We start from the raw sequence: 12,779 nt of genomic DNA on the forward strand, positions 1-12,779 counted from the left end.
CTATCTTCCAACCTAAAGGGGTTACCCACGAATAAAGACAGTTCTTGAAGATTAAAGCCAAACCACCAATTATGTCACCAGCAATTTCTTTTTAATAATCATGGATGAAGTTAATCAGAACTCAAACATGTGTCAGCCCATAGCTCCAACAATTCATTCCGTACCGCTTCCCTGTTGATTGTGATATTCCACAATGCCCCCCCCCCCTTCCATTCCCAGCTTTATCACAGCTCCTTAGACATTGTTATAAGACTACACCTTGAGGATACAAGCAATGACATACATTTCTGAAAAGTCTGCCCATAAGGACTTGGATTCAAATCACAAACTAATAAAAAGGAAAATTCAGGACGGATGTCACATTCAGTGATCAGTGTCTTGAATGAATTTAAATGAAACTAGTGAAATTAAGACCCTGAAAGTATGTGACTGCAGGGGGTCAGCACTTTTCTGGATTGATGTGTTGAGATACCCTCCCTCATTTGTAGGTCTCCATTTAGGAAAATACTAGCATTTAGTTAGCACCTGGCCCCCACCAAATGAAAAAGATAGTACATACTCTTCTTGCGTGACTGTCCACTGGCAGGGGATGACTGAGTTGCTAAGCTGGCATTATCTTCTTCCTCTTTTGCTTCACCTTTCACCTCTGGTTTCTTCTCATCCGCCTCCATTGGCTCCTGTTTACACTCTTCAGTTGCAGGTTCTTCTTTTATCTGCAAATGATACCCAAGAAAAAAAGATTTTCACTTTTGCATCAGCACAGCACAAACTGTGTAAAAAAAGAGAGACTAATTTATAATGGGGTGTGAACCACATATCTACCCCTCTAAATCAGACCGTCTTAAGTTACTAAATTAATTCTAAATATGATTCCTAAAGAGAAATGTTCAAACATACTTTGGTAACCTGCCTCTAACTTGACAAGTGTTAAATTTAGATAGCATTCTCTTCTTCCTCTGAAGTAACCAGTGCTCATGGATAACTGAACATACAAGCAGGGTGAAAATGAATCTGGACTGAACGTTTGTGAAATAGCTAAAATTAAGATATCAATGGTCTGATACCCAACATGACTTTTTAAAAAAATTGCAATTATACATTACAATGTAGTAAAATAAACTAAACAATATTCAATTTATTTATTTTGTATTTAAACAGAATGAGAGATTAGTAGAAAACAGTGATCGACAGCTTTGATCAGAGATTTAAAATGATCAAAAGCAAAGATATTTTATAATTGTACAAAACGGCAAAAACTCCAATAACAAACAGAAAACTGCCCTGGAAACATCTGTGGAGAGAGAGAAACAAAGTTAACGTTGATTTTGAAATGTTAACCTGATTCTCTCATCTCACGCTACACAGCCAACTGAGTCTCCAGCACTTTTTATTTCAGATCTCAACCATCCACAGTTTGTCTGTTTCATTTGAAACAAATGAAGTTGGATTCTGGAACCTGTCCAAAACACTATTTTTGGGTTGGTAGAGATGCTATTAGGGAGGGTCCAGATCACAAAGTTAACAGTGTATTTATAAATTCACACAAAAGAAACCAATAGTTAACAGCAATCCAACTTATTAAATCTGGGAATTTACACTCTGCAAATTCAAGTGGAACAAGAAACCCAAAAGTTCAATAAATTTCAGACACAATAAATACCTTTAACACATTCATGATAATTAACTAAGTTTTGAGCATTGTACATCCTTCTACCATTCAGCTCCCATTAAAAAAAGTGATTTTAGTTAATATTGAATAGAAAATCTGAAAAGTGCATGTACCCATAAAATCTAAAATTAGGTGCTTTTGTACAAATAAAAACAGTAATCATGCATTGTATTCTCAATAAACAAGCACTGCATCATATTATCTGCAGGTTGGTGTTTTTTGTATCTTATTTACCTACAATAAGAAACAAGTGTGTGCAAATATACAATTTACGATAAACAAAATGGCATCAGCAATTTGAGAAGAGGTGCAAAGTCGATTCGCGATCTTAAAACAGCAAGTGGACGCGAGAATAATTACAGGCCGGCAATTGCTAACCTTGCCTGTAACACACACATTTTATAAATTACTTTATTTAAAAATAGAGACCAGACATAACTCAAGGCAGGCCGGGTACTGGAAGTGCTCTTGTGCACCTCAAATTGAGCACTGGTATCCTAGATGCACAAGACCTGTCTATTATCAAAAGTATAGTTAGCTCATAACTCAGAAAATCAGAATTGCAAAGAACCATAGTTCTTTTGGAAACAAAGGTTCTTACTAGTAATGCAAAAAACATTTATAGAAAGAATTAAGGAATACAAGTCATTTTTTTTTACCTCCTGTTTTATTTCTTGCTTTGGTTCCACAGTTTCTGGCTCAGCTTCTTCTTCTTCTTGCTTTTCCTCCATTTTAATGTCAGACACTGGTGCCTCAGGGGGTGGCTGCTGAGAATTTGTGTCTGTACTGCTAACTGATGCTGGGGTTGACACGCGGCCATCTGCGCTTACTGCAGATTGTGAAAGCTAAAGAAAATCAAACAGACTGATCAGGTCAAGAAGTAAAAAACCATAAGTTCCACATATTATAATATGGTCAGATGTCAAAAACAGCATTCAACTCTAGCATTGTGCTCTAAGTCATGATTACTAGAACTAATTTTGAAAAATAAACATTTGTTCAGGGGATCTGAGGATCAATGGCTAGGCCAGAAATTATTGTCCAGCCCCAACTACATGTAGTGAGAAGAATAGTTAAAAGTTTCAGAATGGAAAAATGAATAGAAACATGCTAAATGGAACTTAATACAGAGGAAGTGCAAAATGATGTTCTTTCGAAGGACTAATATGGACAAACTACCAATTGTACAGATTTTGAAAAGTATGATTACTTTTTATTCACTCATGGGATTTGGGTATCATTGGCAAGACCAGCATTTATTGCGGATCCCTAGTCCCTGGAGGTGGTGGTGGTGAACTACTTTCTTGAACCACTGCAGTCAATGTGCTGTAGATAGGCCTACAATGTTATTAGGGAGAGTGGTACAGGATTTTAAACTTGACTCACTGAAGGACTGGCGACATTTTTGTAAGTCAGGATGATGAACAGCATGGAGGAGAATTTTCAGGTGGTTGTATTCAAATATACTTTCTGCCCTTGTAATAGTCAGAGAGGTGAAACATCTTCACTCAACTCATCCATGCCAACCAGATATCCTAAATTAATCTAGTCCCATTTGCCAGCATTTGGCCTGTACCCCTCTAACACTTCTTATCCACGCACACATCCAGACGCCTTTTAAATGCTATAATTGTACCAGCTTTCATTTCCTTTGGCAGCTTGTTCTATACATGCATAACCCTCTCCATGAAGAAATTGCCCCTTAGGTCCCTTTTAAATCTCTCCCCTCTCATCTTAAACCTATGCCCTCGAGCTTTGGACTCCCTTACCCGAGGGAAAAGACCTTGGCTATTCACCCTATCCATGACCCTCGATGTTATAAACCTTTATAAAGGTCACCTCTCAGCCTCTGACATTCTGGGAAAAATCGCCCCAACTTATTCAGGCTCTCGCTATAGCTCAAACCCTCCAACTCCAGCAATATGTTGTAAATCTTTTTTGAACCTTTTCAAGTTTCACAACATTGTTCCTATAGCAGGGAAAACAGAACTGAACACAGTATTCCAAAAATGGTCAGACCAATGCCCTGCAAAGCTGCAATATGACTTCCCAACTTTGATACTCAATAAAGGCAAATGTACCAAACGCCTTCTTCACCACCTTGTCAATCTATGACTCCACTTTCAAGAAACTATTGTCCTTCTCAATGGTAATGGAAGGTGCTGTCTAAGGAGTCCTGGTGAATTTTTGCAGTGCATCTTGCAGACGGTACACACTGCTGCTGAGCAGTGAGTGAATACACTTGCAGTTTCAATAAATAGGAAAAGTTTAGATGGATATGGGCCAAACGGGACTAGATTTAGTTAGGATACCTGGTTGGCATGGACGAGTTGAACTGAAGAGTCTGTTTCCGTGCTGTATATCTCTATGAATCTATGTCGGCTGTCATGGATGGTTTCAAGCTTGTTGAGTATTGTTGAAATAGTACTAATCCAGACAAGTGGCAAATATCCCATCACACTCCTGATGTGTGCAGCAGGATCCAGAATGCTTCTCCTGCTTTTACAATCAGAGTTTGTATGGTTAGCCCAGTTCAGTTTCTGGTCAATGGTAACCCCTAGCATGTGGATCGTGGAGGGATTCAGAGATAAAATGTCACTAAATGTCAAGGGACGATGGTTTCATTCTACTGTGTTGGAGATGACTGGCATTTGTTTGACACAAAGCGCACTTGCCACTTGTCAGCCCAAACCTGAATATCGCCATGGTCTTACTACAGTTCAACATGGACTACTTCAGTACCTGAGGAGTCACTAATGCTGAACACCACGTAGTCATCTGTGAACATTTCTGACCTTATGATGAGGGAATGTGATCAATGAAGCAGCTGAAAATGGTTGTACCTAGGATATTATCGTGCACAAGTCCTGCAGAGAAGTCGTGGAGCTTAGATAACTAACTTCCAATAATCACAAGCATCTTCCCTTGTGCCAATTTTATATCTAATCAGTGGATAATTTTGCCCTGATTCCCACTGACCCCAGTTCCGCTCGGGCTCCTTGATATCGCTCTACCAAATGCAGCTCTGACGTCAAGGACAGTCACTCTCACCTCATCTCTGGAATTTTGTCCAGGTTTATACCAAGGCCCTCATGTGGTCAGGAACTGAGTGGCCTTGGCAAAATCCAAACCGATGTCAGCAAGCAGACTACTGCTAAGCAAGTGCTGTTTGTTAGCATACATGACACCTTCTGTCACTTTATTGATGATCTAGAGTAGACTGATGCAGCAGTCGTTTTCCCAGATGTGTGTACACACAACATAACTGGGCAATTGTTAACATTATTGGCGAGATGCAGTACTGGAACAGCTTGGCTAGGAGAGCAGTTAATTCTGGAATACAAATTGTTGGGATCAATGCCAGAATGTTGGCAGGGCCCACAGGCTTTACAGTATTCAGTGCCTCCTGCTGTTTCTTAATATCTTGAGGAGTGAATTGAATTAGTTGAAGGCCTGGAACCTGTGATGCTGTGACTCTCCAGAGAATTCTCACTTGGCACTTCTGGCTGAAGACTGTTGCAAATCTTCAGCATTGTCTTTTGCACAAAGTTGCTGGGCTCCCCCAGTGAGTATGGGGAGATTGGTCAAAGGGTATGGGGATAGAAAAGCACAGCTAGTTAGGCAGCATCTGAAGAGCAGAAGTCTACATGCTTTGGGCATAAGCCCTTCGTCAGGAATGAGGCTTGTAGGCCAAGGGGGCTGAGAGATAGAGATGGTGGTGGGGCTGGGGGCGGTAAGGAAGGTAGCTGAGAATACAACAGGTAGGTGGGGGTGAATGTAATAGGGTGGAGCAGATTGGTGGGAAGGAAGATGGCAGACAGGACAGTGCCAAGTTGGGAGGTTGTGACTGGAATATGGTGGGGGGGGAAAATGAGGAAATTCACACTGATCTACGTGGTTGAAGGGTCCCAATACAGAAGATGAGGTGTTCTTCCTCCAGGTGTTGGGTGGTTAGACATTGGCAATGGAAGCATGTCCTTGGTAGAGTGGGAGGAGGGACTAATGTTCAGCAAAAGGTTGGTGCGGGGATCCCAGAGGTGTTCTCTGAAACAATCCACAAGTTGGCATCCTATCGCCCCAATGAGACGACCACGGGTGCAACGGATACAGTAGATGACGTGTGTGGAAGTACAGGTAAATTTCTGTCTGATGTGGAAGGATCCTTTGGGGCCTTGGACGGAGGTGATGGAGGTGGTGTGGGTCCAGGTTTTGCATTTCTTGCGATGGCAGGGAAAGACGCCAGGACATAAGGGTGGGTTAGTGAGGGGTCTGGTCCTGACTAGAGTGTCACGGAAAGAATGGCCTCTCCGAAATGTAGATAATGGTGGGGTCTGTTTGTAGGTGGCAGAAATAGTGGTGGATGATGTGGTGTACCTGGAAATTAGTGGGGTGGAAAGGGAGGACCGGGGGGGGGGTTCTGTCCTTGTTACAGTTGGAGGGATGGGGTTCAAGGGCGGAGGTGCGGGAAGTGGAGACGTGCTGCAGGGCATAGTCAACCACATCGGGGGGAAAGAGGGGGCAGCAATCTGGAATGTTCTACAGTGGAATTGGTCCCCCTTGCAGCAGATACAGTAGAGGAATTGTGAATAAGGGATTGCGTTTTTACAAGAGACAGGGTGGGCGGTGATGTAGTCCAGCTAGCTGTGGGAGTCATGGTGAATGCGTTGATCAATGACTATATTGGCACCACCTCGTGCTCCCATGAGGTTGAACAGGTCATAAATTCCACGAACACTTTCCACCCTGACCTCAAATTCACCTGGACCATATCAGGTACTTCCCTCCTCTTCTTGGACCGCTCCATCTCCATTTCTGATGACCGACTCAACACAGACTCCCACAACCCTACCCCCCCTCCCATTTATCTCTCAGCCTCCCGGCACACAAGCCTCATTCCCGATGAAGGACTTATGCCCGAAACGTCAACTCTCCTGCTTCTCAGATGCTGTCTGACAGACTGTGTTTTTCCAGCACCACACTCTTGCACCCTGATCCCCAGCATCTGTAGTTCTCACTTTCTCCTAGTATGGGGATATTGCAGATTTTCCACCTCCTATGTGTTGTTAATTGTCCACCACCATTCATGACTGGATATGGCAGAACTGCAGAGCTTGAATCTGATCTACTGATTGTGAATTGCTTAGTTCAGTCTGTCACTTATTGTTCATCCTGTCTGGCACGCAAGTGCCATTGTCTAGCCTCACTAGGCTAACACGTGATTTTCAGGTACACCTAATGAGGCTCCTAGCATGCTATCCTGCACTGTTCATTGAATTAGGGTTGAGTCCCTGGCGTGATGTTAATAATTAAGTAGGGGGTGTGCCAGGCCATGAGGCTATAGATTGTGTTAGAGTATGCTGCTGTTGCTACTGATGACCCACACTGCCTCATGGATATCTAGTTTTGAGTTGCGAGATCTTATGGAATGCTATCCAAATAAGCATGGTGATAGTTTCACATGACAAGATAGAAGCTATCCACAAAAGTAAAGATGGGACTTTGTCTGCACAAGAACTTGTGCAGTGGTCACTCTTACCAATACTATCATGGGTAGATGCATCTGTGGCAGGAGGACTGGCGAGGATAAAGGTTTAAGCCTGTATTTTCTTCTTTTGGTTTCCTGACCACCTGCGGCAGACCCTGACCAGCATATAAATCTTTTAGGACTCTGCTAGCTCGGTTAGTAGTGGTGCTTCTGAGCTATTCTTGGTGATGGATATTAAAGTCCCCTATCCAATAGAACATTCTGTAAGGTTTGTAGCTCAGGTTGAGGTTTAGGGCGTAGGTTTGCTTGCTGAGCTGTAGGTTTGATATCCAGACGTTCATTACCTGGCTAGTAACATCATCAGTGGCGACCTCCAAGTGAAGCGAAGCTGTTGTCTCCTGCTTTATTTCTTTCTCTTGGATGGGGTTCCTGGGGTTTGTGGTGATGTCATTTCCTGTTCATTTTCTGAGGGGTTGATATATGGCATCTAGATCTGTGTGTTTGTTTATGGCATTGTGGTTGGAGTGCCAGGCCTCTAGGAATTCTCTGCCATGTCTTTGCTTAGCCTGTCCCAGGATTGATGTGTTGTCCCAGTCGAAATGGTGGCTTTTTTTTCAATCAGTGTATAGGGCTACGAGGGAGAGAGGGTCATGTCTTTTTGTGGCTAGCTGGTGTTCGTGTATCCTGGTGGCTAGCTTTCTTCCTGTTTGTCCTACGTAGTGTTTGTGGCAGGCCTTGCATGGAATTTTGTAGATGACATTGGTTTTGTCCATGGGTTGTACTGGGTCTTTTAAGTTTGTTAGTTTTTGTTTGAGAGTGTTGGTGGGTTTGTGTGCTACTAGGATTCCAAGGGGTCATAGTAGTCTGGCTGTCATTTCTGGAACTTCTTTGATGTATGGTAAGGTGGCTCAGGTTTCTGGCTGTGTTTGGTCTGCATGTCGTGGTTTGTTCTTTGAGGAATCTGCGCACTGTATTTTTTGAGTATCCGTTCTTCATAAATACATCGTATAGGTGGTTCTCCTCTGTTTTCCGAAGTTCATCTGTGCTGTAGGTGTGTGGTGGCTCGTTGGAATAGTGTTCTGATACAGCTTTGTTTGTGTGTGTTGGGATGGTTGCTGGTGTAGTTAAGAATTTGGTCAGTGTTTGTCAGTTTTCTGTATATGCAGGTTTGTAGTTCTCCGTTGTCCTTTCTTTCGACTATGACGTCCAGGAATGAGAGTTTGTTGTCTGTTTCTTCCTCCCTGGTGAACTTTATGCCTGTGAGGGTGTTGCTGATGATGTTAAATGTCTCTTCTATCTTGTTTCGTTTTGTGATGACAAAGGTATCATCTACGTAGTGGACCCAGATTTTTGGTTTGATGGTTGGTAGGGCTGTTTGTTCTAGTCTTTGCATTACTGCTTCTGCTATGAATCCTGATAGCGGAGATCCCATGGGTGTGCCGTTGGTTTGTTTGTAGGCTATGTTGTTGAAAGTGAAGTGGGTGGTGAGGCACAGGTCCACTAACTTCATGATGTTTTCATTGGTAATGTGACTGACGGTGGTTTGGGTGTGTGCGATGGTCTCTTCTAAAAGTGTGGTAAGTGGTTCCTTTGCCAGGTCGATGTTGATGGAGGTGAACAGCGCCGTTACGTCGAATGAGATCATTGCTTTGTCTTCCTCTTTTTTGGTGTTTTTGATGATTTTTAGGAATTCCTGGGTGGAGTGGATGGAGTGCTGTGACTCTTCTACTAGGTATTTCAGTTTTGCGTGTCGTTCTTTGGCCAATCTGTAAGTTGGTGTTACGGGTAGTGAGACTATAGGTCTGAGGGGGGGCTCCTGGTTTATGGATTTTTGGTAGTCCGCAGAATTGTAGGGTGTTGGTCCCGTTGGGTTTCATTTTCTGGAATTCCGTAGCACACAAAAACCCACCAACACTCTCAAACAAAAACTAACAAACTTAAAAGACCCAGTACAACCCATGGACAAAACCAATGTCATCTACAAAATTCCATGCAAGGCCTGCCACATACACTACGTAGGACAAACAGGAAGAAAGCTAGCCACCAGGATACACAAACACCAGCTAGCCACAAAAAGTCACGACCCTCTCTCCCTCGTAGCCCTACACACGAATGAAAAAAAAGCCACCATTTAGACTGGGACAACACATCAATCCTGGGACAGGCTAAGCAAAGACGTGGCAGAGAATTCCTAGAGGCCTGGCACTCCAACCACAATGCCATAAACAAACACATAGATCTAGATGCCATCTATCAACCCCTCAGAAAACGAACAGGAAATGACATCACCACAAACTCCAGGAACCCCACCCAGAAGAAAGATATAAATAGAAAGCAGGAGACAACAGTTTCGCTTCACTTGGAGGTCGCCATTGGTGATGTTACCTAGCCAGGTAATGAAACGTCTGGATATCAAACCGACAGCTCAACGAGCAAACCTACACCCTAAAGTACTCTCTGTGTCTGTAAGAGTCCTAAATCTCAAGATGATGTAATGATCTTGGAAGGTGCACTGCAGATTAAAGGATTGAGTGAAAGGAACTGTCATAAACTTACAATGACTAAGACCTTCAAAATAATAAAAGGATCTGATAGGGTAGATACAGAAATTATTTCCTCAGATAGGGAAATCCAGAAAAAAGATGTCATAATCTTTAAATTAGAGCTAGCCCACTGGAATAGAATAAGGAATTGCTATTTTTGACACAAAGGCTTATGGAAATCTAGAATATTCTCCTCCAAAAGATTGTGCAAATTGAAATTCAAGACCAGGATTCTGCTGGAAACCAAATGATAAGGACAAAGAAAGGCCATTGGAGCGGAGGTACAGAGATACTTCAGCCAGGATCTAACCAAATAGTACAGCATGATCAAGTCAAATGGTCTACTTCCATGTATTCAGTGGTTTCTTTTTAACATGCAGAGCACGTTAATCTTGCAGACCTGGGTTCAATTGCCACCTTGGGCAACTGGAGTTTGCACATTCTCCCCGTGTCTGCTCAAGTTTCCTCCCACAATCCAAGAGATGAGCAAGTTAGGTGAATTGGCCATGCTAAATTGTCCATAGTGTTAGGTACATTAGTCAGAGGTAAATATAGGGTAGGGGAATGGGTCTGGGTGGGTTACTCTTTGGAAGGGTTACTCTTTGGAAGGGTCTGTGTGGACTTGTTCAGCCGAATGGCTCATTTCCATACTATAGGGTATCTAATCTAAAATTCTAATCATAACAAGGTTCTACAGCCACCTTAAATTATTGAAAATTGCAGTCTTGCAATGATTTTTAAAAAAATAACAGAGCTGTAGATAGAACTGAATACATGTTTGCATTTAAAACAGGGCCATGCGTTCTCCTCAATGATCTCATGGTCTTTGCTCCTCTGCTGAAAGTTTTAAATTTCTACAGTACAAAGCAACACTACCCTGAAAGCTGAGCAATTTACAAAGCAGTTTACTAAACAAAATAAAACACAGACTCCCAGTGCATTTGTGGGCAGGTAATTAATTCATTGAGGTACAATTTATTTCAAACGTATGCTGTCCTTCTTGTTTGAGTGCATGTGCGTACATTTGAGAAAGAAATAGAAACAGACACAAAGTGGGGGTGTTGCTGCCTATAGTCATGTACTGTGCTTGACCCTTAACTTTAGTGCCTCACCAATACCATGTGCTGCACCAAGAACCATGAGAATCAATTGGTCTGTCACCATCATGGGGCATACTGTGTTAAAAGTCTGTTTTCAACATTTATAAATGTTAATTTGCTTTAGCCAAAGGGAAAATGGTAAGTCTTCATAGTCCTACATGGTAACCTCAGCTGGTGTGGGAAATGTCACTCTGCATCACAAACTGGACAACCAGCCACTGAGCTAAATGGTGTCTCAGAACTAACAGGGTGCAATACTCAAATTCATATTCTTCACTGAAACATGTTCCAGAGAAACCGTGAAAAAGTCTGAATTATAAAAGCAATAACAGCCGTGCATTTGTAATACAGCATTTCACTATGTTTTATAGAATGTACTTTATATGTGACATTTGTCAAATGACAATTTCTTGATTGCATTTGGAACTACAATATTTACCTTTAGTAAAATGTTATTACAACTGTTTTTTAAAAATTACATGTTTTCTGACCACCTAATCTTAAATCCGAAGGCTATAAATGAGAACAGAAATGAATGCACTCAAGGTTAGACATTGCCAAGTATACTGCAAAGCTTCAACAACCTGCTTTGCATCCAACCTAAGAACATGTCTCCACAACATTAATGGTAACAATTACCCAGACAGACAATCTTCCTGCACTCTCTGCAGTCAGGTTTGTGAACTCATGTCAATGTGGTGAACCACTAAGAATAGAGTTGCCACTGTGCAAAATCATACTTGATTTATAAACTCTTAAAAAATGAATAGATTCAGTATTTTGAAGGGAAATGTTAAACTGATTGAAATTCAACAAAGACAAACAAAGCCTTAAAAGGTACAAAGCCAAGTGTTATCATAAGCTGTCATTCTGTCCCCAGCCGATGCATCTTTTTATCAGCTCAAAATCTTAGACAGGCTATAGGACTGCCAACGCTTTCAAGAATAATTTAAAAACATGTTAACAATTAAAATACTTTTCAATGCTCTCAAATATACTCACTGGAGTAGTTGGATGTTGAGACTGTATCGGTGCAGTAGGTGTAGGGGTTGTAGGGGTTGTATTTTGTTGCTGTGTTGATGGAGGCAATGATGGTGGCTGCTGTGGATCCCGCTCTCGTTGTTGCTGCTTCTGTCCAGCTGCCACCTGGGGTTGTGGAGGGACTGGTGGAGGAGGAGGAAGCTGCTGCATTTGTGGTGGTGTCTGAACTTGAGAAGGAGGAGGTGGCATTGTCTGGGGCTGAGAGTTAGGCGATGGTGTCTGTTGCCTTTGTTGAGGAGGAATGCTAGGTGGTGTCTGGTGAGGGGTGGGTGTGAGACTTCTTGGACCAGGGGATGGGGAGTTTTGATGAAGTGATGGCTGAGAGAGAGATGGTGGACAGTTAAACTGGGTATTCTGGGCTCCTGGCTGCATGGAGGCAGAACTGTTTACAGGTAGTGAGGAGTTCTGCGCCTAATGAGAGAACAGAATGATAGAACCATTAACATGCTGCCTTTTATTGTAAGTTAGCTGAATTAAATATACCAGACAGCTATACAAAATGCTCAATATTGCTGTAACCTACATTAGATGCAAACATATAAGACATTGTTCAGCTTTATGAATTGCTAAAAACAGCATAAATTAGTCGAGTCAAGAAACATTTTTGGTCAGTACAACAAATCTGCAAATTCAAATATAAGATCAATAACAACTGACAGAACTAAAGCACAACTGAGAGAAGAGCAACATTTACCACTAAAAGGCAAGAGACAGAAAGTTGGGGCATATACAAAAGGATGCACAGATGACCAAAAATAAGCATACAATAAATTAGCTTTTTATGATTCTTGATGCTAGTGACTGACTGCTTTATACCATCAAGTCTCTCCTATGCCCTTGCCATGTTATCAAGGTTCTCTCTCAAAGCATGGGTTGTCATTGAAGAGAAACAGCAAACTGAGTGATACATCAATCAACCTCGTGGACCAAGTGCAACTGCA

General features: G+C 42.1%; 1 protein-coding gene across 1 annotated transcript in view; it reads right to left on the reverse strand.

Annotated features, from left to right (window-relative positions):
• The window catches only part of LOC140489222 (histone acetyltransferase p300-like), a 118,939-nt gene that overhangs the window by 35,153 nt on the left and 71,007 nt on the right, over positions 1-12,779 (reverse strand). Inside the window, exons 14-16 of the mRNA XM_072588524.1 lie at positions 11,800-12,249; positions 2,329-2,514; positions 560-713 (exon numbers count right to left, since the gene is read on the reverse strand). Coding sequence (XP_072444625.1) covers positions 560-713; positions 2,329-2,514; positions 11,800-12,249 — 790 coding nt within the window. The remainder of the gene's footprint in view (positions 1-559; positions 714-2,328; positions 2,515-11,799; positions 12,250-12,779) is intronic.

This window comes from Chiloscyllium punctatum, chromosome 18, assembly GCF_047496795.1.
Source record: "Chiloscyllium punctatum isolate Juve2018m chromosome 18, sChiPun1.3, whole genome shotgun sequence".
Taxonomy (NCBI): Eukaryota; Metazoa; Chordata; class Chondrichthyes; order Orectolobiformes; family Hemiscylliidae; genus Chiloscyllium; species Chiloscyllium punctatum.